Source organism: Giraffa tippelskirchi, chromosome 13 (assembly GCF_054371585.1).
Source record: "Giraffa tippelskirchi isolate mGirTip1 chromosome 13, T2T-mGirTip1v1.2.pri, whole genome shotgun sequence".
Classification (NCBI taxonomy): Eukaryota; Metazoa; Chordata; class Mammalia; order Artiodactyla; family Giraffidae; genus Giraffa; species Giraffa tippelskirchi.
In genome coordinates, this window is record NC_137287.1 from 103,438,309 (window position 1) to 103,466,164 (window position 27,856).

A 27,856-nucleotide genomic window follows, 5' to 3' on the forward strand; every position below is an offset into this window, starting at 1 on the left:
GACTGCTGCTTCATAGCCCAAGGCAGCTGTCTTCCCTTCATCTTCCCTTTCTTGCCACTCTGAGGCAGGGCGATCCTCAAACCTCCTTTCCTCCCCTCCTCTCTCCTCCCCTTCTCACCTAATTCTTATCCTCCCCTTGGAAGGTAGAAAGGTTCTTATTCTGGAACTGGATGATGGCTTTGAATTTGACTTAGTGTTTACTAACTGTAAGCACTTTGTGTGATTCCACACACATAAACAACCTTCTCTGTGAGTCAGTTTCTTCATTTGTAGAATGGGAGGAAAACAAACACTGCCTCACAAATTGTAAGGTTAAAGAGTTAGTAAATGTACAGTGTTTGGAATGGTCCTGAGCAAAGAGAAACTGCTACATGAGTCTTTGTATCATAGATACCCTGGTACATCCAATCTGAGCAAAGCAGGGTGAGATGGGATGATGAGCTAGGGATACCCAGGACATATGAGGGACCTTACTTCTCTCCTGGATTACAGTTACCTCTCTGTTACCTCTCTCTCTCTCTGTCTCTGGTCTCTCCATCCCCAGGCTGCTTCCCTCTAAGCAATTCTCTCCTCTGACTGCAAAATATTTTTTTCCAAATACTGATTTGATCATATTACTTCCCTGCTCAACTTCTGCAGTGGTTGCCCATTGCTTCTGGCCTTTCAGGATTGCATCCCTTGGAACTCTCTAGTCCATCTTTCTTAGCTTTCTACCTCCTTGGATCTGTGATCCAGACTTCCTTGAAAACATGCCCTCCAGTCTCATGCCACTAGGCCTTTGCATTTGCTCTTTCCTCCACCTGGCGTTTCCTCCCATCCCTTTCCCTCTGATTTTGCCCCCTTCCTAGCCTCTATTCAACTAGGGCTGTGGCTAGATGAAGGCAGTCCCTGAGGGAGGGACAGGGGAGAGTGGAAAGAGACAGCAACTCTCAGAGCTGCAGTTTACTCAGCTTCAAAGCAGTAAGAAAAAGACAATAAGAAAAGAGACCTCTCAAGATCAAAGAAAGGGATGGAACAATATGTGAACACTTTGGAAACTAGGAAGTGGTGTGTGAGCACGGAGTGATTACTAATAGGTTATCGGGGTGCCCGCCTAAAAAGCCCCTTGTTTTCAAAGTCCCTGGTCCCCTACCCTCTTCAGACCCAGACCACCAAAGGTAAACAGAGGAGATGAAGAGGAAAGGATGGAGAAAGGACCGGTGAAGAATAAAGGAAAGAAGGAAGTGGAGTGGGGAGGGGGGTCGAGAGGCAGAAAGCATGTGGCTGGAGCCCCACGCCTCTGAGGAAGGAAGGAGAGGGTGACCTGGGATGCTCTCCCCACCCCTCCCGCTCTTCATTCCCCGGAGGTCTGCCCCCATCCGGCCCAGCCCAGGCGGGGTGGGGGAAGGGCAGGGGCGGCGCCGAGGGGAATGAATAATTGAAGTATTAGGGAGGAGGAAGAAGAAAAGGAAGAAGAAGAGGAGGCGGGAGCCGCCTGCACAGGGTCCTCCCCACTCCGCACCCCACCCCCCTCTGCCGCCCGGAAGTCGCTCCCCGCCTCCTGCTCCGCCAACATGGCCGCGAAGTCGGATGGAGCGGTGGCCGCGGCCGGCCCGGGGCCGGAGGGGGCGGCCGGAGGAGCCCGGGGCAGTGCAGGAGGGCGCGGGGAGGCGGCGGAGGTAGCCGGGGGACCCGGGGTGACGGGGGCGGGGGGCCCGGGGCCGCGCTACGAGCTGAGGGACTGCTGCTGGGTGCTGTGCGCGCTGCTCGTGTTCTTCTCCGACGGCGCCACGGACCTGTGGCTGGCGGCCTCCTATTACCTGGAGGGTCAGCACACCTACTTCGCCCTCACGTTGCTGTTTGTGCTCCTGCCCTCGCTTGTCGTGCAACTGCTCAGCTTCCGCTGGTTCGTCTACGACTCTACGGAGCCCGCAGGGGCCCCGGGACCCGCCGTCAGCACCAAGGACAGTGGTGCCGGCGGGCCGGTCATCAGCACCAAGGACAGCGCCGTCGCCTTACGGACCAAAGAAGGCAGTCCTGAGCTGGGCTCCCGACCCGCGCCCTCCTCGGCCAGCACCTACCGCCGCCGTTGCTGCCGCCTCTGCGTCTGGCTGCTGCAGACCCTCGTCCACCTCCTGCAGCTCGGCCAGGTCTGGAGGTAGGAGAAGCTCAGGTGGAGAGAACCGAGTTGGAGGAGTGGGGGTGGTGAGGGTCTGCCCACCGCCCCAGGCCTTCTATGACCCTCCACGCCCCCTTATGTCCTGACCTCCGCCCCGCCCCACCCTATTGCAGTTCTGATTCCTTCTCTGCCGGCTCTTCACTGACCTCTGCCCTCTAACTCTGACCAGCTTCAGTTCCATCCTCTTTGATCTGGCTATTGAAGATAGGGAATGGGGCAAGAAGAAAGAGAAAGAGATCCTCAGGGGTGTGTGAATGAGGAGGGCCCAGGGCCAACGGAGATGAATATGAAGCTTGCAACAGGGCCCCAGGGCTCCATCTAGCCCCATCCTACTCCACTCTGCCTGAGTGCTGAGTCTAAGCCTGGGCTTAGGAAAGATCTCAGAAGTCCTTCCCTGCTCTCAAAGATTCTCATTTTGGAATTGCAGTCCATTCCCAACCTCCCAGGAGAACCAAAATTTGAGGCAACTAAATGAATATCCTCCCCAAACTTTTTGGACTTTTGAGAAAGGGTGTGCTGGACCCAGCTAAGAAGGGGTCTAGCTCTTTCTGCTTCCTAAGACTTCTTTGGTGTCTCTACCCTTACCCTCAAAAGAAACAGGGCCATGGGGATATGGTATCTTAAACCTGAGGTTATATAGCCACTAGCTGTTCTTTCATCTCAGAACAGTAAAACAAAACTGAGGCTTTGTACAGTAGCCTAATTCCAGGCTTCTTCCTCTGCCAGGACTGAGAGTGCCTGCTGAGCTGAGCTGAATTAATAGGAGACGGGGAATTCTGAACCTAGGGTTTCCCTGGAGTCTGTATTTCTCTAGTAACTTGGGCTCTACTGTGTACTGACAGAATGAACTTGCCTACGATTTGAACTTAGGCAAACCCCTCCTACCTCCAAGCCTCAGTTTCCTTACCTGTAAAATGAGGGAGATTCCCTCCTTTTCTCATCTCATTGACTTACCATCACATTTTCTTACCTCTTTGGGTTGGTCAGGTGACGGAAGGTCTTTGTAAAAGCCCTGCAGACTGTAACATATTTTAGGACAGCAATAGATTATCATGATTATCACAGATGTGGGGAAAACATGGAAAAAGTCAATGCTACTGCAGAGTAAAGGGTGATTATTGCTGTTGTTAAGTTTATTCTTCTACTTGTTAACATGTTCTGCTTAACTCAGTAGATTCAGTTCTGGGCTGAGGGTTGGAAACAGGACTCCCAGGGTTTGTCCCAGCTGCTCACTTGCTGTGTCACCCTTGTTATGTTGCCAAATCTTTCTCTGCCTTGGTTTCCCCATCTATGCTTTGCCTAGATGTTCTGTGTATTCCATTTACTTTGCCCTGGGGGAAGAGGTGGGTGGAACTCTATCCACACAAGGTGGTGTTATTATTATTAGCTTGACACATAAAAATATTCATGTCTACATCCAGGAACTAATCTGCATTTATCGTTCTGTGCCCGAGTGGGCAGATGGTGAAAGATATTTTTAGATTCTGAAATGGTAACTTCCTATTCTTGGTAGCCAAAGCTTCATCCCCCTTTCCCTTCAGCCTAAAGTGGGCCAACTGCCCCTTGACTCACTGGCTACCTCAAAACCTCCTTCTCCCTATGCTCAGAATCTGCTTACAAGGAAAGAATACTTTTTTCCTTGAACATAAAACTGAATTTCCCTCAAACAGAACAAAAAATGACAACGGGGTGGGGGTGGGGTCTCAGGAGAGTGGCCGCAGATGGTTGAGAGTCCATTGAACTCCATAGTTTCTTAGATAAAAGGGCTAGCAATTTCTACTCAACCCTATTTGTAAAGTGAGGGGGTTGGGATGAGGTGATTTTGCAGGGATGACAAACTAATAGCTCTTGGACTGAACCTGGCCTACAGTAGTGTTTTGTCTAGCTTGTATAGTTATTTCAAAAATTTAGAGTCCTCACTCTCCCTTAGAAAAAAAGGCATCTAGCAGTTCCAGGCCTGGAACAATTTAGACAGGATATTTGTGCTTCAGTTTGTCCAGTTCCATTCTCTTTGATCACATCTGGACATGAGACCCCTAATTTACAGTTCTGTAACAATTGTTTTATTAAGCACTCACTTTGCACCAGCCTATTGGTTGCCTTTTTACCTGCTTCATCTCTTGTATCCCTCCTAGGAATCCTGTAACATGGTTGTATTATCATTCCTACTTAACAGATGAGGGAATGGAGGCTCAGAAAGGGGACATCCTTGCCCAAGGTCACACAGCTCGAGAGTAGAAGCATTGGGACTCAAGACTCTCTGCCTTCAAAGCCCAAGTTCAATTTATTTACTCTGCAATTCTGCCACTAAATTGTCCCCCAAGCTCAAAGAATTATGAGTCTGAGATCCCAAGATTCCAGGATGATAGAAAATCAGGGCTTCTGCTAGACTGAGATAAGAATGGGAAAGGAGGGGGAGGGAGTTGAACTATGTGGATAAGGATGGGGAGACAGTACATATTGTCAGAAAAGCGCTGGATTGGGGGTAGTGTGGGGATCAGGAGACTTTATGTGGGTTTGTAACTAGCTTGCTAGGTGACCTTGGGCGAGGGCTCTTCCCACCTCTGGGCCTCAGTTTCCCTGTACATAAAATGAGAATAATAGATTTGATGACCTTAAGAGCCTTCCCTTTTCTGGAATTCTGACTCTGGGTCTAGTTATCAGGGCTGAAGCCTCTGGGCCCCTGTCCCCAAAGCTATGGATTCTAAAATGACTGAGGAGGTGGCTAAATGGAGGCAAATCCAGATGAGAAGCCACCAGGGTTGGTATCCCTAGAAACTAAGCAATGTGGGCACAACGTGTTTGCTTACCATGTGAAAGGTTCCCACAAAGAACAGCATCACTGTTTAGTGGGACTTGGTGCAGATGTTCTCACGGGTGGAACCTGGGTAATGAGGAAGGAGATGTGTGTGTGTGACCTGCAGAATTAAAGCTGGGGGATTGGCCAGTCATTTACCTCCTGAAATTTTGGATAAATTAATCCAAATAAATTAATTTGAAACCTAAATATATTTTTCAACTCCTCATGCCTGTACTGATACAACGCTGAATCAAAATTTGAATACTTTAAGGAGCTAGATAACATAGACCTGTGTTAGTACATGGGTTTCAGTCAAGGGGACAGTATGAGGCAAGCCTAGAGAAGATGAAGCTACTACCCAGCTCCAGCTGATGGTGCCATGTGAAATCATGGACCAGGTGTTGTCCTGATTTCTCTTGAGAAATCAGAAATTGGGATTTGGGGGGAGGGGGGTGTGTGAATTCTGCCACTATTTAACTACTAATTAAGGTTTTTAAAAATAATGTCAACTACATGAAATAAATATGGGCCCCATCCTCCTTGTAACTTCTGGCCAGCTCCTCACAGTTGATTGAAGTCCTTTGTTTTTCTGTTCTCAAACAATGGGTATTATTATTTTAAATGCAAAATGGGGCTCTGAGGTGGGAGAGGAAGGGAGGGAATTCACAGACACTGTTCACCTTTCATGCCTCAGCAGGCCCCATGTGAGGTGCTCAAGGAATGTGATCTTTTTTTTTGCCATGAAACCTTCCCTCTGGTGGCAGTTGATTTACCCATTTATAAGACAAGAAAGTGAGACTTGGGGAAGTCAAGTAACTTGCCCAAGTTTACCCATCGAGGTAGTAGGGGAAAGGTGAGATGTCCACCTACCTTTGTCCAGTTCCCAAGCCCAAGTTCTATCCCTGGTGCCATCACACTGGCTGCATTAGAAGATTCCAGAGCAATGGCCCAGCACAGAAACAGATTGATCCCTGAGAGAACACGCAGATCCTGTGGTCAGACACAAAGCTGGCTGTTGGCTGAACCCAACCTGTGTATTCATTCCTTTCTGCCCAGCACTCCTCCCTGCCCTGCACACCCTCTGAGCTGTTAAGCCACTCAGCACTGTTAAGCCAATTAAAGTCCTAACCCTGTCCCCTCTGACCCTGTGGGCAGCAGAGCAGTAAGCCATGAATCCTGCTTTCCCTAATCTTAAACTCATTGGGCCCCAGCTTTGCCCAGATAAGCAAGCATGGTTTGTTAAGCCAATTAGTGGGAGACGATCTGGCATAGGATTTCTCCCAGGCTGTCGGGATCTGGGGACCCCAAACAGAGGGAGAAGGAAGGAGGCAAACTGGGCATTGAAGGCCCTCCCTCTAACACCCCCTCTATGCTTAGGCCCCGATATTGCTCCCTCTGCCTCCTCACAAGCTCTGCACTCAAGAAAAGTTTGGAAATGAATTAGTGACCTCACTGGTGTGAAAACCAGGCTCTGGGTTTCCTCTCTGGGAAACTCTGTTCTTCACATAATGGTTAAGAGCATGAACTCTGGATTCAAATGTGCTCGATTCAAATCATGACTGTACCACATTATATATGTGATCCTAACAAGACACATAATCTCTCTGAGTATCATCCTTTATAAACGAGACCATAATGGTGTCACCTTTGGGTTGTTTCAAGGTCTCACGAGATAATATACCAAGGGTTTAGCAAAGAACCGGCCCATTGTTAAGTATTTAGAACCGCTGGCAGTGGTTCATACCATCAGCCTGAGCTTTATTCCCTGTGGAAAGAGGTTTGTCTACTGAGTAAGTGGTCTGGGAGTGGGCAGGAAGGTAAGAGGGCCCAGAAGGCCCCTGAAGCCATAGGGACATCGCAGCTGTGCATTTAATCTGTAGTCATTCATTCCGCAAATACATGGATGACCAGCTGTCTACCAGGCACTGCTCTAAGTGCTGGAAATAGAGTGGTGAACAAGACAAAGTCTTGGTCCTCTTGGAGTTCAAAACTCTAGTGGGAGAAACCAATACACAAACATAATATAATATAAATTACCTAACATAAACATAATATTTAATAAAAATATGACGCAGAATATAAAATATAATGGGTCAGATAGAGGTAAGCCCTAGGGAAAAAGTGAAATGGGTGAGAGTGTAGTCCTTCAAGATAAGGTGGTCAGGGCAGCCTCTGTGAGGGGTGGGCACATGGGCAGAGGGCTGAACAGGGTGAGGGGGAGCTGTGTGGACATCTTGGGATGGGCGTTCCAGGCACAGGGAAGGAGCAGAGCAAGAAGAAGTCTCTGGGGCAGAGGAGAGAACTGAGGAGAGAGTGCAAGAAATGATTGTGGACAGGTTGGCTGGGGTTGGACAACGCAGGGCCAAGAGGAGGTTTGGGGTTTTCACTCTGCACAAAGTGGGGAGCCCAAGAGGATTTGAGCAGAGGAGGAACAGGACCTGGACTTAGATTTTACAACGATCACTCTGGCGGCTGGACGCAAAATGGACTGGAGGGAGGCCAGGGTAAGTCCGGAGATCCACAAAGAAGCTGCTTAATGATTCAGGTGAGAGAAGATAGGGGCTGGACCAGGGCAAGTGGCAGAGCGGGGAGTCAAGCATAGCAGACAGGATAGCATAGCAGACAGGATAGCTTTTCTTCTTTGGTCAGTTATGCCATTGGGGCCAGTTAATGGTTAAGAACTCATACTCTGGAATAAGCCTTATTACAGGTGTCTGCCACTTTCTGTGATTTTGGGCAAATGGTATAACTTGTCTATGCCTTAACTTTCTCATCTGCAAACTGGACATTCTTCCTAACAATATCTATCACGTGTGATTTGGAGGAGTAGTGAATTAAAGAATGTATGTGTAGCACAGGACCTAGAACACAGGAAGTGCTCATTCTCAGTAACCATTACTATTTGTATTATTACTTGTAAAACAGGTCAGGAGTTGGATTCCACAGTGGTTTTCAAACCGTGTTTCACCTCTTACCATCAATTCAGCCTGAGCATCTCAAGTTTCTCTTTTCTTGATATGATGACTACATTTCTAAGATTTTATTTTGACAGCCCTACAACTGAAACATGTTTTACAACCCCTTGAACTCCATGACTATTCGCAAGGTCCCTCCCTTCTCTGACCTTGCAGGGTTGTTGCAGTCCAGGCTCACCACCCACCTCCTGAGAGACCCCTCTCCAGGATGCTCTCCACCCCACCGTCCTCCCCTCTCTGCCCAGATGGCAGCAACAGGCCATTAGAGCAGCCCCTAACAGACACAGCGGCGGCAGTTGGGCCCAGTGTCCCCTGTTTGATCTATAAAGACCACACAGGAGAAGCCCTGGGGGAGGAGGGAGGGCTGCCAGGAAATGGCTTTGAACCCCCCGGCAGCTGGGGCGAAGGTCCCTAGGGAGAGGAAGGAAGATGGGCTGGGATTACTCTGGCCTCTCCATTCACCACTCAGCCTTTGTAAGGGCCTCGGAATTCTTCCCTTGGGAAATCCTATCAACCTCCAGTCCCTCCCCTCCTCAACCCACCCCTCCCCATCCTGCCTCCACCTGCAGCCGGAATGATAGTTCTAAAGCTCAGAGCTGACCCTGCCATTCTGTAGCCAGAGGGCCAGCTCTGGCTCCCCTCGGTCCATCGGTCCATCCAGCGAGTCTTACCGCTGTAGCCTAGTGTCAAGCCCCTTACCTCCTGCCCTTTCATCTCCTCACCACTCTGCCCCGCCCCCGATGCCCGCCCCACCCCCCCCCAAGCCACACGCTCTTTTCCCTTGTGCCTCTCAGCAGCTGCCTGCAGTCCTTCCTTCAGCAACACCTCCCTCGCCCTGCATCTTCCACCCAGTGAAACTCTGCACTCCCTTCAAGGCCAAGCTCAAATGCCACCTCTGGGAATTCTCTGGCAGTCCAGTGGTTAGAGCCCTACGCTTCTACTGCAGAGGGCACAGTTTCCATCCCTACTTGGGGAACGAAGATTCTGCATTCCTCAAGGCACAACCAAAAAAAAAACAAAGAGCCACCTCTTCGGAGTAGCTTTCCCTGAACAAATCCAACACATGCCACTGTCTACCCCTCAGACCCCAACTCCCACCCATCTAAGATGGAAATTGCTTGCTTGTTTTGTCTGTTTAGAAAGGAACTATATCCGCCCGTTGAAACCTCAGGCCCCACAGGAGAGGTCCAAAGAAGACTGCCCTCACTCATGATCTCTGGGGGCTGAGAGGTGGGGTTAGGAGAGACTTTTCCCTTATTAATTAGGTATTTCTTATATCACTTGAAGATTTTACTCTGGTTTTTAATTAACCAAGAAATACATGTATACATTTTACCCATACACATTTTAAAAACATGTACACTGTTTGTAAACAATCAGATGCTATTAAAAATTATAACTATAATTTTAGAGACTTAGATTAGATCATTCCTCTTCAATCCTGTCAGGTTGCTGCTACTGCTGCTGCTGTCACTTCAGTCGTGTCCGACTCTGTGCGACCCCATAGACGGCAGCCCGCCAGGCTCCCCCGTCCCTGGGATTCTCCAGGCAAGAATACTGGAGTGGGTTGCCATTTCCTTCTCCAGTGCATGAAAGGGAAAAGTGAAAGTGAAGTTGCTCAGTCGTGTCCAACCCTTAGTGACCCCATGGACTGCAGCCTACCAGGCTCCTCCATGTGTGGGATTTTCCAGGCAAGAGTACTCGAGTGGGTTGCCATTGCCTTCTCCTCTGTCAGGTTTGGAGTGTGATAATGTAGAATAAGGACTGTGGAGCCCAAACTCTGACTCTGCCACTTATGAGCTGTGTGACCTTGAGCAAGTCACTTAACCTCTCTGGGCCTGTTTCCTTATCTGTGAAATGGAATAATAACATGCCTATACAAATGGCCCTTGTAAGGGCTATTGAATTAATATACGGAATTTGCTTTGCACAGTACTCAAAACATCATACGTTCTTGAATAGTGTTAGCTAGCGTTATTGGCTTATTGTTACAGATGTGGAAATTGACACACAGAGACGTAACAGCCTCCTAGTATATAAGTAGCAAAGCCAGTTCATGGGAAGCCATGCAGTTGGGATCCCAAGCCCACATGTGTAACTACCAAGCCATACTGCTTTCTACTAGTTAAGCGTATTCTTAGAAAACAAATAATCATGTACTGCTTTGGAAAAGGAAAAAGTCAGAAAAGTATTTTTTTAATTTTATTTTAATATAAAATACCTACTGTTAACACATTCTGGGTTCTTCCTTAGACTTTCCCCCCCCAGGCACAATCACTCATTCCTCTTAGCCCACCGTCCTGATCAGATTCTGTTGTGATCCTTGCCCACCTGGTTGGTTTTCTTACCAGATTACAAGCCCCTGGGGAGTTGAAGCCTCGTTCATTCTTCTCTCTGTCCCCCATGGTGAGCGACTCCAAGCAGACCCTCTGTTGCTATTGGTGGCCTTGTACCCAGCCAGCTTTGATGAAGTCCGTAGGAGATTCTTGGGGCTTCCCTGGTGGCTCAGTGGTACAGAATCCTCCTGCAATGCAGGAGAAGTGAGTTCAACCCCTGGGTCAGGAAGAGCCCCTGGAAGACGGCATGGCATCCCACTCCAGTATTCTTACTGGGAATACTGGGAAAATCCCATGGACAGAGGAGCCCGGCAGGCTGTGGTCCATGGGGCCGCATAGAGTCAGACCCAACTGAAACAACTGAGCCTCCGTTGGAGATTCTCAGAACATGAAGTCTGTTGAAGCAGGATTTGCATCTGTGGCTGAAGTGGGGTGCGCTAAGGCAATGTGGGAGCGCTTCACTCTGTAGATATGGCACTGGGGTCTGCTTAGGCCTTCATCTGCAGCTGCAGCCTTCCAAACTGTCAGTGAAGAAATGCAGGCTCAGGGCAATACATATGTATTAGTACAAGATATAGTAGGAGCAACCCTGGGGCTGAGTTCCCAGGAGGATGCATAAGCGGCTGACTTAGGAGACAGAGGAAGTAAAGTTCCTTGTATGCAGTAAGTGCTCAATAAATTTTCACATGAACCGAATAGAATGTTGAAAATCAGAACTTTCTCCCCATTGTTAACATTCTGGGTTCTTCCTCTCTGACTAAAAGTTACTATTAGTAATGTGACTTAAAAGAATTTTTTATTTTACATTGGAGTATAGCTGATTAACAATGTTGTGTTAGTTTCAGGGGTATAGCAAAGTGATTCAGTTATACATATATATGTATCTATTCTTTTTCAAGTTCTTTTTCCCATTTAGGGTCTTACAGAATACTGAGGAAAGGTCCCTGACTTACACAGTAGGTCCTTGTTATTATCTAGTTTAAATATAGCAGTGTGTACATGTTAATTTCACACTCCCAATCTATCCCTCCCCTCATCTTTACCCCCTGGTAACCAAAAGTTCATTCTCTAAGTCTGTGAGTCTGTTTCTAAAATCAGAATCTTGAGCAAGACATTTCACTGCCTGGGATTCAGCTACCCCATCTGTAAAGTTTAGCTGGGGCCTTGGGAATCCTGGAAGAGTTTTCCCAGGACTCAGACAAGAGAGCAAAGTAGCTGAGAGCTTGGAGCAGTGGTACAGCCCATGGCATCATGGCTTCCTCGCTAGGTGACCTTGGGCAAGTTGCCCCACCAGCTGGAGCTCTAGTTGCATTGTGAAATGGGATGATAGAACCCACCCCTTAAGGTTCTTATTAAGATGTTTTGAGAGACTTCCCTGGTGGTCCAGTGGTTAAGACTCCACGCTTCTAAAGCAGAGGATACAGGTTTGATCCCTGGTCAGGGAACTAAGATCCCACATGCTGTGCATCCAAATAAATAAATAAATGTTTTTTTTAAGGAACCATCATTACCTTAAATGACTATATTCACTTATTTTTTAAAAAGATGTCTTGAAATAATATAAACGCATGGGCCTTCACATACTATATTCTCAGAAAATATTTACCACCAATTATTATTGACCCAAGAAGCAGCCCATCCTACTTGCTTAGTAACAAGACAGGGGTTGGGAGAAGGGCATCAAGGGACCTGACACTCACTACCCCTCAACCCTGGACCCCTCTTGCAAGGAAGGAGACTTATCTGTGACTCAGAGACAGTGTGAGGATAGGTGACAACACAAGGTTAAAGGGAGGCAGAAGCTGTTTGATTAGAAGGAAGATCATCTTGACAATCAAGCTGCCCCTAAGAAAGCGGGTTGCCTCAAGGGTGTGAACGCCACATCACCAGACATGTGTGCAGACAAAAGTGGCTGACTTTGCCAGGGGAGCTGAGCAGGGCCTCCTGACTTCAATTTGGAGGATAAACCAGTCATCTCTAAAGCCCTGCACAGTTCTGAGTCTGTGGATCTGACTTGAGGGCTTTGTGACACTTATCTGCCAGACCACAGGTTGCAAATCAGTGGCCCAACAGTAAGTCCAGCCTAAGAGTGTGTTCATGTGGCCCACATGACATTTTTTCCCCTCCTGTTTAATGAAACTATTATGGAGATAATTTAAGTATATAAAAGCAGAGGGAACAGGAACAGGATAATGATTCCTCCACGTACCACCATCCTGTTCCAAGAATGATCAACTCCTGGCCAGCACCATCTGAAAGAACTTTCTGCAGTGATGGAAATTTCATGTGTGTGTGTGTGTGTGTGTGTGTGTGCGCGTGCGCGCGTGTGTGGTATCATTGCATCCATAAATATTTCAGTACATCTAAAAAATAGACTCTTAAAAAATTTAACTAAAGTATGTAATACTGTCACCATACCTAAAAAAGAAATAATAATTTCTTTTAAATTCACATGGTAGTTTTAAAATTAGTTGCCAACATTTCCAAATTGAATTTTGTTTCATTTTTTGTTTTTTTGCACAAGTATCCTAATTTCCAGCTCTTCCTGAAAAATTGAAATTCCAGCCATACTGTGCTCACATTCTCCCTCCCATGGCAGCAATCAGTTGGAGCTGAGGGACAGCTGCCTTTTTAGACAGGACATTGCTCTATCATTCCCCAGAGTCCCTAATAATATCGGCTAGGCCCCTCTACCATCTAGGATCCCTCAGACCAGAGACAAACGAAGTGGTGCTTTTTCCCCTGCCTTGATCTTCAAGCACCTTCAGATGTCACCAGGAGACCAGGATCTAACTCCCTTTCCCTCACAGGCCCATATCATTCCAATGTCACAGAAGGATTTCAGGAAAAGGGGGAACAAAGAGCCTTGGGCTAGAGTATGGAGTCCTGGGTTTTAGTCTCTGCTGTGCACCCATTTCACAGATGGGGAAAGTGAGGCCCCAAGAAGGAAGGAGATCTGGCTGCACTGAAACAGTGAAGGACATGAGACACTTTGCTGGAGAAGAGCCACCTGCTTCTCTGCCAGGCAAAGAGAGAAGCACTGGTTGGGAGCTGACTGCAGTGGGTGGGTTGAGAGAGGGTCTCAGCTTTTCAGCCAGAGCCTAAAATTAGTGGCAGGGAGATGTTTGGACTTAGCCCAGCAAAAAAAAAAGTGCTGTGTCTCTGTAGGGGGCTGCTAAGGAGGAAGGAGACAGCCTAGCTCCCAGCACCATACAAAATGGGAGCCAAACGTGTAAGATCACATCCTTTACTGACATTTATGACTCATTTGGCTGCCAACTCCAGGAAGGTCCCATTTTGCATCCTTGCAGGAGCACACAGCATTGATGGGTGGACAGATGGGGAGGGAGCCGCAAGGCCATTCCCCCCAAGAGCGTACTTGGCCACAGTGCAGGTGAGGTAGCTGTATAATTGGAGGCCCAGTGTTCCCTGGGGAATATACACACACCACATCTAGGTCCTCAGCTTGATCTGTGTCCTGCGGTGAAATGGGGGAGTTGTCCATCCCTAACCTGAGGTGCAATTCTGATGCTTCTGGCTATTGAGCTTGGGCAAGTCACTTCTCCAAGTGCCTGCTAAACATCTCTGAGGTTCATCCCTTCTGTCTGGGCCATCCTCACCTCTCACCTGGTACTTGGTTTCCCACCCTCCACCCTTGCCTCCCTCCAATCTGTTCCCTACAGCCAAGGTACTCCCTCTAAAATGGAGAAGTACTATCTCATGTGATCTTCATCCTCTTGTTTAAAACCTCTTTTTGGCTTCAGATAAAGACTAAATGCTTCACCATGGACCCCTCATCCCTTGCTTCCTCATCTCCTTTTCGGGAGCTATAGCCGTTCTGACTACTTACTTCTCCCTCCCAACTCAGGACCTTTGCCCATGTTGTTCTTCTCCCAGAAACTCCCTTTCTTCCCTTTACCTAGTTAACTCCTGTGCCTGCTTCAGATCATGGCTCAGTAGCCACCTCCTTCAGAAAGCCTTCCCTGACTGCCACCCTCTTCCCCCCTGGGCCCTTCACCAATAGCACTGCCTTCCTCTGAGCTGGAGCACAGAAGATGGCTGGGGCATGTGCAGAAGCCGCAGAATGTCTGTTGTTTCAGGTTTACATAATGATTTCATTAATGTCCAGGTCCCCCACTAGACAGCACCCAATGGATCAGATCTGTCTCACTCCTGAGAGTGCTTAGTACAGCTCCTGGCATACAGTAGGTACTCAAAAATGCTGGGTAAATAAATGTCAGTGAACCTCGTCTTTTCTGAGGCTTAGTTTCCTTACCTGGAAAATGGGGATCATGCCCACAAAATGTCATAAGCTGCACTGAGGATGTTAGCAAAGTACCTATAGAAAGTCTTCGGTGAGTGGTTGTTATTTTCTGGAGGAGGGCAAACACCCCGAAGAACACCTTGCCCTGAAGGAAATTCCCTGGCCCTCTGTCTTCTGAAAACAGATTCAGTCAGCACCAGGGAAAGTCAGCAAGGAATAGGTCTCAGCCCCACCAGAAACTACAAGACCTTCTCTTCTTGCTGGAGCCTCTGAGTCTGTCAGCTTCTTAAAACTTCTTGTTGGTTGAGTGCTCCACACTGGGCTGGGCATTTTATACAAATCACCACTTTCTTCCTTTTTTTAATGTTTTGTATTTATTTTATTTTTGGTTGCCCCTAGTCTTCATTGCTTTGTGCAAGCTTTCTCTAGTTGTGGCAAGCAGGGGCTACTCCTTGGTTGTGATGTGTGGGGTTCTCATTGTGGTGGTTTCTCTTGTTGTAGAGCACAGGCTCTAGGCACGCAGGCTTCAGTAGTTGTGGCACATGGGCTTAGTTTCTCCAAGGCATATGGAATCTTCCCGGACCAGGGATCAAACCCACGTCCCTTGCGCTGGCAAGCGGACTCCTAGCCGCTGTGCCACCAGGGAAGTCCCATCACTTTCTGATTTCATAGCTACCCAGAAAAGGTGAGCGTTGAGTGGAGGGGTTCAGAGAGAGACACAACTTGCCCAAAACTACACAGACAATAAATGACAGCATCAGGATCTGAACCCAGGGCTCCCTGACTCTCAAGATTGACTCTTTCCTTCTGCACTTGACAGCCTTTAATTGAGGGCTTATAAATACATTCATACTCCTTATTCAGCCATTCAAGAATTCAACAAATATATACTGAACATTAACAATGTGCCAGGCACTAGTGGCATAGCAGAGAAGAGGACAAGCATGGTCCCCACACTCATGGAGAGACAGACAAGAAATATGTAAGCAAGTAAATTAGATCATCTCCGGTTGTGATGTATATTATTAAGAAAATAGGGTAACTTGATAGAAAGTGGCCAGAGGGGCAGAAGTGCTTTGGAAGGCGGGGCAGGGAGGATCTGGGAAGGGCTCTCTGAGGAGGTGAAACTGAGCTGAGATGGAAAGACTGAGAATTTGCCAGGTGTTGTTAAAGCCTTTTTTTTTTTTTTTTTTTAATGGTCTATTTTGTTTTGTTTTTATTTATGTATTTGACTGCACCGGGTCTTAGTTGCAGCATGTGGGATATAGTTCCCTGACCAGGGATCGAACCCTGGGCCCCCTGCACTGGGAGCGTGGAGTCTTAGCCACTGGACCACCAGGGAAGTCCCTGTTAAAGCCTTTTTTAGGCAGAGACCCTGAGGCTAGAAAGAGCTTGAGGTGTTCACGAAGAAGCAAGACCAGTGTAGCTGGAGATGGGGGAGATGGGGAGGGTGGAGGGAGATGACCTCATCTGCCACCCTAGAGGTGGGCAGGGGCTGGATCCCACTGAGCCCCAAAGGTTATGGTGAGGATTTTATTCTAAGGGGAGTGGGGAGTGACATGACCTGATGGAGGATTTTACAGAACCCCTCAGGTTGCTGTGTGAAGTATATGGTCTAAGAGGGCAAGGATGGAGGGAAGGAGATCAAGGTGGACAGAGGCTGCCGCTGCTTGGGGTTGGGTGGCTTGGACCAGAGAAATAACACAGAAATGGAGAGAAATGCTTGGGTTCAGGACACAGCAGTAGGGTCTTAATGTTATCAGATTGGTGGGGAGAATGGGCCTAATGAAAACTCCCTAGGGCAAGCAAGGATCAGGTTATTGGGACCTATTTTATAGGAAGACTAAAGCCCACAGAGGGGCTGGACTTTCCCAGAAAGACCCAGCCTTAAGCCGAGGTCTCCTGACTCTCCAATCAAAATTGTTTCTTCCCCCCCAGGTTTCTCTAAACCCACGCAATTCCAGACAAAGCTTTTAGGTCCAGCCCCGTCCGACATGGGTCCTCCTGGACAGCACTCTGCACGCCCTCCAGGGAAACCGAAGCACCTTCCCTGGAGCAGGGGCCCATGGAGAGCCAAGTCTGAGTCCTAGGTCTGGTGCGAACTTGCTGGGTGACTTTGTACAAGTCGCCATCCCTTTCTGGGTCTCAGCTTCTTCATAAGGATAGTAATAGTGTCCACTCCAAAGATTTGCTGTGAGGAATGGACACTATGTATAAAAAGCACAGCCTGTCATACAGTTGGTGCTCAATAAGTGTGAGCTATTATTATTAATGCCTGCACACTGTCCCCATACAGGCTGCCAGAACGGCAGTGGGCTCAGTTGGTCCAGTGTTCCTGTTCCTTCCCATCAGCCTTGCCTGGTCGCCCTCCAGAGCCTGCAAGCCGGGCCCACACTGGAGATCAGAGAGCAGGCCGTGGTGCAGGGCTGTTCCTGGATGGAGCAGGAGCGGGGGAGCCGCTGGAAACTGCTGTGTTTTTTGGCCCAGAGCTGTGAGGAGGCGTGGAGAGGGACGAGAACACACACTCGGAAACACCGAGATCGACAGATGGAGGCGCCGAGGATGTGAGAGACGCAGACAGACAGAGAGAGCCCTGGAGTCGGGAGAGGGGGAGCAGGCAGGGGAGGGTGGCCGGAAAACTGGCAGTCACGCGAGCCACGAGCTGAGCAACAGACCAGCAGATGGACCAAGGCACAGAGAGACCGAAAGACAGACAGACCAACAGGCAGTATCCACAAAACAGCCAGAAAGACAGACAGAAGAGCAGACCCGGTATCCAAGGGGACAGACAGGCTATCCTGACATCCAAGGGACAGAGAGACAGATAGGCTGACTTAGGACCCCAAAAGCTGACTAATAGATGGACATAGCATCTGAAAGACTACATGACCTATAGTCCAAGGACAGACAACAGGACTGACCCAAGGTCCCAGGGTGACACTGACTGACAGACAAGTAGATTGATTGACAGTAATGGAAGAACAGACACATAAATAGGTTGACCCTGCATTCACAGGACAGACCCAACGACAGGCTGATCTGAGCAAGAGATGGAGACAATGACCCACAAAGAAGTGGGACTGAGGACCACAGAGAGACGGGTCCAGGCTGACCATCTGCACGGAGACTGAGGCCAAGGCCAGCAACCCTGACAAGTGCCAGAGACTCGGGATAACCCAGGAGCACAGGAGACAGACAGGGTGACCCTGACACTGGGCCCAGAAGCTTCCGGGCTTCTCAGGGATGTGGGATCCCTCATCCTTCTCCCTTCTGCCTCTTAGAGAGGAGCCCTCGGTGCTGGGGGATGCTGGGCCTGGGGAGAAGGGAATGAGCTCTGTCCATCTCCTGCCCAGCTGCCTGCTCATGGCAGGGGACAGTCTTGAGGAGACAGCCTTTTGGATCCTTGAGTGGAAGGATGTCACACCTCCACTGCTGGTTTCTCTTTTCTCCAGGCTTGCTTGTTTTGCTCTCAACCCCAGCCTTAACTATAAACACTTACTGTTCCAATTTCCTCCCAGACAGTCTGATTCTCTGAGCCCAAGACTGGGAGTCAGCAAATGAGATCCAAAATAAGACTTCTGAGCACCTGTTTCCTCACCGTTAAAATGGGGGTGGTAGAAACTGTTAGGTCCGGCGCACACCAGCCTCAGGCAGTTTAAGGTTGCGGGAAAGGGGGGATGTCAGAGTTAGCGAGGAACATCAGGGAAGGCTTCCTGGAAGAGGAAGGACAGATATTACAGCTCTATGTAGACTCAGGCAAAGAAGCCCCAGGGCCGCCAAGGTCAGGGGGCAGATGCTTGCAAACACTCATGCACATGTATTCATTCAACAAATATTTATCAAGTGCCTACTACACGTACTGATGCTGAGGATACAGTGGGGACCAAGATGGATGAGGTCCCAACCCTTAGTGAACCACAGTAGTGTAAATTAATAAATAAAATTGCTTCATATGGTATGTTAAGAAGAAAATGACAGAGTGATATGACAGATGAGAGGGATTCAGCAAGAGTGGAGGGGCTGACATGGGATGGGTGGCCTGGGGCGTTTCTATGAGAAGGTGACCTGGGAGCTGAGGAAGAGACCTGGGAGTCACAGGAGGATCTGGGAAAGGGGGCTCCAGGCAGAGCAGGCAGCAAGTGCAAAGGTCGGAAGTCAGGAACAAGTTGGGCTGGGTTCCGGGAACCTCTAGGGCACGAATGAAACAGTGGTTTGAGATGAGGTAAGAGAAACAGGACCAGATGGTTTAGGGCCTGCAAGCCAAGGGGAGATGCTTGGATTTTACTCCAAGTGAGAGGGAGGCCCTTGGAAGGGATTGAGATGGGGAATAACATGATCTGACATGATTAGTTTTTAAAATATTCCATCGGTTGCCATGTGGATAATGGATTACGGCAACAGGGTTGGGGCAGGAGGCGGGGGTAGGGGGCAGGAGTGAATGTAGGTCTGAGAAAGCAGAGGATAATGATGGCCTGGACCAGGGTGGTGGCAGCGAATGGACAGACTGAGGATATGTTTTGCAGGAGAGCAGAGGCACTACCCCCAAGGCTGGATTCCTTTCCCTGAGATAGGATGTCCTGTGTGGATGGTATCAGTCCCATTTGTGGTGAAAATCAACTTCTTCCACATAGAATGGAATTGGGTTGGCTTCCTGGAGGAGGCTTTAAGGGAAGCTGCTAGTACGTCAACCACATTTCAATGAAAAGAGAGGCTGCTTGGTGATCAGGAGGAACCAGAGGCCTCTACCTGGCATATGCTCCCCCTCTCTATGGGCACATCCCCCTACAGTTTACAAATGTTCACAACAAGGGGTGAAATGAGGCTTAGAGAGATAGAATATCCAAGGCCACACAGCACCCAGGGCAAGGGCAAACCCACAAACCCAGCATATCCACCTTGCCTCCTGATCCTCGCCCCAGTGGCTATGATGTAGACAGGAGGGCAAGTGCTGGCCCCTTTCTAGAGAAGGTAAAACTGAGGCCCAGGGAAATTAGGTTACATGTCCTAGGCTGGGCAGGACCTTTATGGGCCCTACATCTATCAAGCATATTAAAATGCAGCCATATCAAACATCAAGTGTAAATTATATATAATCAGATGAAAGCCAAATTGCAGTTGACTGGCTGATATGATATTCTGTTTTGTAGACATTTAATTAAACATTTATTAATTTTGATTCTACAGTTTTTCCCTGTGTTTTAGAGCCAATTTTCCCCCCTGGCTTCAGACGTTTTCCCAGGCCCATGAAAACCTTGCAGGCCTTTGGCAATGAGTGTTTAGTGCAGACTGGAAGGAACAGCCATGATTTTTGGTCCTGTTGCCAAAAGGGGCAGAATGAGGCTAAACGGAGACCCTTTTATCCCCAGACTGTAGCATGATCTTTCCATGCTCCCCACTGACCCACTGTTTTTGGGTCTCAGCAGTCTTTCTCTTCCCCTCCTGCTTCCTTGCTCCAGCCCACAGTGGCCCTGGGCTGAGTGAGCCCTTTGTCTGCAGTTTGCTGGGGCATGGGTGTTGGGAGCTGGCACAGGAGGGGGCAGGAGTGGGCGGGGAGTTGGGCAGGCAGCCTGTCAGTTGGTGATGGATGCTGGCCGGGCCGGGGCCTCCCTTATGCTGACCTAGGCCAGGAAACAGATGGTCTTCCAGCCTGAGGGAAACTTCCAGGGTGTTGCCCTCCCCCAACTCCCCAGGCCCCTTCACATTGGACCAGCTGGTCTCTCCTTCCTGTCCAAAGCCAGAGCCATAGGACTGGGAGAGGGAGTGGGGAGCAGGGAGACAGAGACTGGGACACCTGCTGTGCGTTTGGGGCCCTCAGAAGCTCTGGGGGTCATCTTGGTCTCTCTCTTAGTTGCCCCCACTTCTGGCATCTCCGGCTCTGTGCTCAGCCCCTTCCTCTGTGCCCTGCCTTAACTCAGCCCTGTCATCTCATGCCTGGACCAAACCCCAGCCTCACCTGGCCTTCCTCCAAGCCAACCTTCCAGAGTGAGCTTTCTAAGCTACCAAGCTGATCATATCACCCCTGATTCTGGGACCAAATTCAGATTTAGAATGAAGTATGAACTCTTCATTCCAAAAATTCGATGCCCTTCACAATTCTAGTCTTCCAAAGGCCCAGGAAAACCCTCACTTCCAGGCCTGGCAAAACACTGGCCATTCCCCTAAATAGCCATGTTCTCTTGTGCCTCTATACCTTCACTTCAGTTGGATCTTCCACATGGAATGCACTTCTGTGCTTCCTGTATACTTTCCCCTGCTTGCTTTAAAACAGATCAAATGTTTCTTCCTCCAGGACATCTTTCCTGACCCCCTTCCCCAGCTAAAGTTATCCATCTCCTTTCTGAGTTCCGCAGCATCTTAGAGCATCTATTTCAGCTCTTAGCCTATCTGTCTCTCTCCTGTGACTATGAGAACTTAAGGGCACAGGGCCTAGCACATAGCAAGAGGTCAAGATACCCTTGCTATGTAAGTGAATATTCTAGTTGCAGAGATCCTTGCAGGGGGCAGGTGGTGGTAGGCAGGGGTCCAAAGAATAGTAATCAGAGGGAGGCAGATTTCTGCTCAATCAGAAAAAACACAATTTGGCTCTTGAGCTGCTCAGAACTGGAGGCTCTGCCTCAGGAGATAGAGTATCCCTGTTCTGAGAAGTGTGTGAACAGAGGGGTAAATGCACAGGCTGGGAACTGCCAGAGGGATTCCAGTGCTGGACGGGAGAGTTAGGCTGCAGGGCCTTTGCATTTCTTGAGTCAGCTTCTGAGGAAACAGCCCTCTTCCCTGTCCTCACTGCCATCCCATAGTGTGTCACACTGAGGGTATGCCTACCCCACCCATTGGTCCTGAGAAGACCCAAGGATGGAAAGGAGAGCCCTAAATGGGTGTTTTTGGCCATGTTTTGGGGGGACACTTTGGGTCCCAGAACATTAGCTCTGAAAGGACCTTCAGCGTCATCAATCCCATCCCTCTTGTCGGCAGATGGCAATGCTGAGGCCCAGAGAGCGCCACGCCATTGCTCAGACCGGGATACTCATTTGGGGAAACTCTGGGTTTTAGCTGAGCCCAAATTTCAGGGAGCACTGTGCTTCCTCCCTTGGGCTGGTGACACACAGTTGACTACAGAACATCCTGGAAATGCCAACACTTCACATGTGGGAATAGACTCCCAGATGCCTGGCTCCCTGATTCTAGATTCAGGTGATATGGCCATTGAATCTGGTGGGACTTTCTCCCCTGATCTGGAGGAATATGACTCCTAGGAGAGCCCTCTCTGGTTTCAGCAGAGGGCACACCTGTCCTGTGCTTCAGAATTTGGGAGTTGAGTTTGCCAGGAGTGAAGCTGCTGGGCAAGGAACCAGGGCAGGGATCTGTGTGGACAGGTCCTTTGTCACCCTAATGGGCATTGCACTTTATAGCTGCAAAGTATCTCATCCATTTAGTCCTCACAGCCACTTTAGATGGGATCAGCTAGGATTCCGAGAAGGTCTTCTTCAAAATTACCCCAGCAAATTAGAAACAATGTCAGGAATTGAAGTCAAGTCTTCAGGCTCCCTTCCATACCTTCTACAGGGTCGCCAGAGTTCCATTCAGTTAAACAAGTTTGCAGTCCTGCAGCCAATATGGATTGGCACCTACCATGTGCAAAGAACCGAAGGTGTAGCAGTTAGCAAGCCAACCAGTCATCCTTATGGAGTTCAGTCTGGGGGAGATGGATGCATAACCAGGCAGTTACAACTCACTGTGACAAGTGCAATGTTGGAGGGATGCTAGAGAGAGCCCCTTACCTCAGATGGGGGTGGTCAGCAGAGGCTGCCTGAAAGAAGTCATGTCTAATAGCTTAGCCTTGGATGAAAAGCAGGACTCGTTCAGGTTTAGGGCTAGGGTGGGGATTGAAGGGCTAGGTAAGGTGTTCCATGAAGATGAACGTGAGCATCGTGAGCATCTGTGATGAGTGCAAAGCAGGTGGAGCTGTCAAGTTTGTTGTGAGCAGTTGGCACCAGAGGAAGCAGCCAAGTTTCAAATGCCAGGGGATCTCTGAGCAGCTTCCCTATGGGGAGAACTGGGCACTCAGAGGTGGGGTTGGGGGAAAGGCCAGGAAGCTGGCAATAGAACTGAAGGCTGGTACCCAAATGATGCCTGAACCTGTATGTGGACAACTCTTTATGGCTTACAGTGAGAGGCAGTGTTGTCTAATGTTTAGATTTGAATCCTGGTTCCACTACTTCCTAGTTGTGTGACCTTGGACAAGGGACATAACTCTCTGGGCCTCAGTTTCCTCATCTATAAAATGGGGATAATAATAGGGCTAGTGTAAGCTCAGGGTAGAGTGTCAGGAATCCTGCAAAGAAAGCAGGACTTAACTCGTCACAGCAATAATGTGATGTTGATAATGCTGTATGAAAGGCTTGCTGTGTGCCAGTGCTTCAAGCTAGTGAACCCATCGGGAACAGCTCCGTGAGGTGATCCTTTTGCTATGTCCGTTTCACAGCCTAGAAAACAAGCTGAGAGCAGTAAGTGACTTGCCCAGGGCTACACTATGCCCTGGCCCTTTGCAGTTGCTGGCGGGGCCAGGGGGCCCAGAGCGCGCGCGCGCCCGAGGTCCTGAGCACCGCGTCCTCCCGCAGGTACCTGCGTACCATGTACCTGGGGCTGCAGAGCCGCTGGCGCGGGGAGCAGCTGCGGCGCCACTTCTACTGGCGGATGCTGTTCGAGAGCGCAGATGTGAGCATGCTGCGCCTGCTGGAGACCTTCCTGCGCAGCGCGCCGCAGCTCGTGCTGCAGCTCAGCCTGGTGGTTCACGAAGACGGCGTGCCCAACCTGCTGCCCGGTGAGCCCCGCCCCGCGCCTGCGCGCCCCCGGAACCCCGCCCCCCGGGGCTCACCTGTGTCCAGGATTCAGAGCACAGCGCCACTGGTCCGCTGCCCGGGCTTAAGGCCCCTTGGGGAGGCCCTGTCCACTCCCGCACCCTTGGCCCACTCACTGTCCAGGTTTTAGAGGCCCCTCCCCTTCTCCTCTCCCCATCTTCCAGGCCTCTGGAGACCCCCCACGTCCCCGCCAATGGCCCACTTACTCTCAATGTTAGGAGACACCTACGCCCCCCCACCCCACCCCACCCCACCCCCTTGCCTCCTCTCAGGCCCCCTCCCGCCCTCCCTTCCCCATTGCCAGGGCAGACGAGACCCCACTTCTGCCAAGTCCAGAGAAGCCCCTGACCCCATCACCACACTGCAGGCTCTCAGGGAAGTTCCCTGTCCGTTTCTTTCCCTAGACTGTCCCCATCCCACCCTGCATCTCCTGGGGACCGCTCTGCCTCAGACCTTCTCAGTCACCACCCGTTTCCAGAGAGCCTTTCCATCCCAGCCCTGGCTGCTCTTCAGCCCTCTTGGAGACCCCTCCCAGGTTTTGTCCTGGTCCCCATGTAGTCACCCCACACAGCCACCCTGCTGCGCTGTGCTCAGTCACTCAGTCGTGTCTGACCTTTTGCAACTTCATGGACTGAAGCCCGTCAGGTTCCTCTGTCCATGGAATTTTCCAGGCGAGAATACCGGAATGGGTTGCCATTTCCTTCTCCAGGGGATCTTCCCGACCCAGGGATTAAACCGGCATCTCCCAAGTCTCCTGCATTGGCAGGCGGATTCTTTCCCACTGCGTCACCTGTGTCAGAGAAAAAAACCACATTCCCTGTCTCCCTGGGGCTCCCCACTCTCCTCCCACCCAGACTTTGCCTGACACACCCTCAGTGTTTCAAAAGACTCTATCACCATCTCTCAGGTGCCCTGGACATCCCTTGCCCAGGGTCCCGGGCCCCCATCAAAACTTCCCACCCGGCATTTTCTTCCCATGCCCTCAGCTGTGCTCAGCTTGGATATTCCTTTCCATGCCCCAGCCTCATCCTGGTGGCCTATAGCTTCTAACAGTCCCCTCTGGCTCTCCATTCCCTAATCATGACCCTGCCTCTTCACCTCCTTTTCACTCCCAGAGTCCTGGACCCTACTTTCCCACCCCCCCACCAAAACCCCTGAACCCTAACAGCCCCCTACTAGAGACCTGCACCTGACTCTCACAGAGATCAAAATCACCCACCTCCGCTCTCCCTTGATGTCCCCACCCCTGTGGAAGCACCTAACCCTACCACTCTCAGCCCTACATCTGTGTTCTGGAAGACCACCTACCCAGACCCTTCCCACACCCCTCTTGATTTAGAGACCCTGCCCCCCACAGCTCCTCAGAACCCTGCTCCTGACCCAGACCCCTCCCCCTTTCCCCAGACCCCAACCCAGATCCATCCCTAACCCAGCCCCCCCCACCCCCACCCTGTCTCCACAGCCCTCTCCATCTCTGCCTCACTCGTGTCCCTGGCCTGGACACTGGCCTCCTACCAGAAGGTGCTGCGGGACTCACGGGACGACAAGCAGCCACTGTCCTACAAGGGTGCCGTGGCCCAGGTGCTGTGGCACCTGTTCGCCATCGCTGCCCGCAGTCTGGCCTTTGCACTTTTCGCCAGTGTCTACAAGCTCTACTTTGGCATTTTCGTCGTGGCCCACTGGTGCGTCATGACCTTCTGGGTCATCCAGGGTGAGACGGACTTCTGCATGTCCAAATGGGAAGAGATCATCTACAACATGGTAGTGGGCATCATCTACATCTTCTGCTGGTTCAATGTCAAGGAGGGCCGCAGCCGCCGCCGCGTGACCCTCTACTACAGCATCGTTCTGCTGGAGAACGCCGCGCTCACCGGCTTCTGGTACTCCAGCCGCAACTTCTCCACCGACTTCCACTCACTCATTCTGGTCTGTGTGGTGGCCTCCAGCTTCGCGCTGGGCATATTCTTCATGTGTGTCTACTATTGCCTCCTGCACCCCAATGGGCCCATGCTGAGTCCCCAGGCCCCCGGCTGCATCTTTCGTAAGGCCCCAGGGCCCTGTGGCCCACCAGCCGATGCTGTCACAAGCCCCCCAAGGTCCCTACCCAGGACTACAGGCCCTGAGCGGGATGGGGCCTCTGTGGGAGGCGAGCGTGCGGGGACCCCCACGCCACCTGTCTTCCAGGTGCGGCCTGGTTTGCCTCCCACACCTGTGGCCCGCACCTTGCGGACAGAAGGGCCTGTCATTCGGATTGACCTGCCTCGGAAGAAGTACCCCGCCTGGGATGCTCATTTTATTGACCGCCGGCTCCGGAAGACTATCCTGGCGCTGGAGTACTCCTCACCCACGACCCCCCGCCTGCAGTACCGGAGTGTCGGGGCTTCCCAGGAGCTCCTGGAGTACGAGACCACGGTGTAGGCCAGAGTTTCCCCGTGAAAAGGGATGAACTTTGGCTGATCCCACATCGACCACAGTGTTAAGCCGAGAATTGTAGGGCCACCAGGCTGAGGGCGAGTGGATCTGTTGGTCCAAGGGTAGAGTGGCCCCCATCGCTGGGTTCTTTCTTGGGAGGGGACAGCCATGTGGAGCCCCAGCCCTTGGCCCTGTTTTCAACCCTGCGGCCCATTTCCTAAACTCTTTGGAACCAGGGCCCAGGGAACCAACTGGTGCTACGCTCCTCGTGAGCTGCCCCACTTTCATGGAGGCCTCTGTATCACAGCTGGTGCCAGGGGCCCCACACCCTCTCCCTGCCTGGAGTTGCCCACCTGGAAGCCCTGGCGGATCTGCCAGAGGAGGGAATTCATGACCTAGGCCCTATGCTCCTCAGGGGGTGTGGGGGTGGGCTGCTTCTGAGAAGGATGGAAGAGGCCACGGAAGATGTGGGGTGAGGTGGGAGCATCTGGTGAACAAGGTTGGTACAGCCCTTGGGGGTCGAAGCCTGGAGCCTGGACAAGAGGGGAATTAAAGGAGGGAGTTGGGGTGGGATAGGGAGTTGGGGTGGACTGGGCTGACAGTGCTGGAGGTGAACAGGAGGAAGAACCCTGAGACATCGGAGGGGTCCAGACTGGCAGAAGCATGAAGGGGTGGCGGATTTGGGGGAGAGGAACTTGACCCGAAGCGTAGAGAATGTTCCTCAGGAGACCCCCTTTGTTGTGGACACTGTTACGGATGAGGTTCCAGACACCTCAGGTGAAATGTTTCAAGGAGCCATTCTTTGTTCTAGGTGAGCCTCTGGAACATTTCTTCTAGACAAAGGTTTTGAACACAACAGATAAACTGCCTGGGAAGATACTCTGTCCAGGTTCGATTGTAGATGAGGTGCTGGCACATTTAGCAGAGGAATTTCTAGAGAGACATTCTTAGTTCTAGACTAAGTTCTAGGACAGGTAGCTGATAAAATATCCTAGGGAGTCACTGACCTGTATTCTGTTATAAAGGGTGCAGACACTGGAACCCCTCCCCTGCTCTGCTGCAGGGACTCTAGGGGAGTGGGGGCTCCAGACCCCTGTGTGAGTGGAATATTCTAGGAATGGGTACCCCAGTTCTGGACTTCTAGGGTTTATATGAGTTTTATGCCCCTGTGAACCTTGGTCCATAGCCATCTTCTCAAGAAGAAACTGTCCTCAGAACCTCTGAGACATTTCAATTTGCCAGCTGGTTTCCAGCTGGGAAAAATTAGCTATGAGGACATGACATAGAATCTTGGCTTTTAGCCACCTTGCAGATGAAGCTCCCTGGAGCGGCAGCTGTAAAACTGACTTATTTTGCCTCAGATCTGACAACCCTCCAGGACCTGTGGTTCATTTCCATGGCCCAAACACCCCAGGGCATCCTTGTGACCACTTACCTAGCGTCCTTTCTCTCCACCTGGGACAGCCAGTCCTGGATGGTGTGGGGGGTATGGGAGCCAAGCCGAAGGCAGTTTTGTGGGGTGAGGGCCCAGAGCCTCTAGGTGAAGCTTGAAACCCCTCCCCTCAAAACCTCCTCCCTCATGCCTACTAAGGCGCATTCACTGCAAGGGCTCAACAGGCAATACTAAGGACACATGCAGACCTGGGCTGGGACAAAGTGGATGTAAGAATCCTAGACTATGCAAATTAGAGGGGCAAATTAGCCCTTCATAGTTCAGCCTCCCTTGGGTTAAAGATGGGCAGTGAGGCCCCGAGTGGCAGCTAGTCTCACAAGGTCCTAGATTCCTGGCTGTTCCATCAGATAGTGACGGGTGACAGTGAACTTACTGAGGATGCTGGGAGAGGGCCACACTCAGGGTGTGCAGGGTGACTCCAAAGGCACAGAAGACAGGACTGCACACACATACACACACACAAAAGCACACGGCACCCCGTGACACGTCACCTCAGCTCCCCGTCCAGCCCCCCCTCCAGCCCAGGATGGTATATACCTCCTTCCCATCTACATACAAAGAGTGCTTTCCCTTCTCTCTTCCTTCTACTTCCTTGATCCCTAA

The 27,856-nt window shown here is 50.6% G+C and overlaps 1 protein-coding gene across 1 annotated transcript; it reads left to right on the plus strand.

Annotated features, from left to right (window-relative positions):
• Positions 1-1,553: 1,553 nt before the first annotated feature.
• Positions 1,554-25,806, plus strand: XKR7 (XK related 7). Its single transcript, XM_081559572.1, has 3 exons — positions 1,554-2,137; positions 23,149-23,351; positions 24,851-25,806. Exons 1-3 carry the CDS (start codon positions 1,554-1,556, stop codon positions 25,804-25,806), a joined length of 1,743 nt encoding a protein of 580 aa, XP_081415698.1.
• The last annotated feature ends 2,050 nt before the right edge of the window (positions 25,807-27,856 follow it).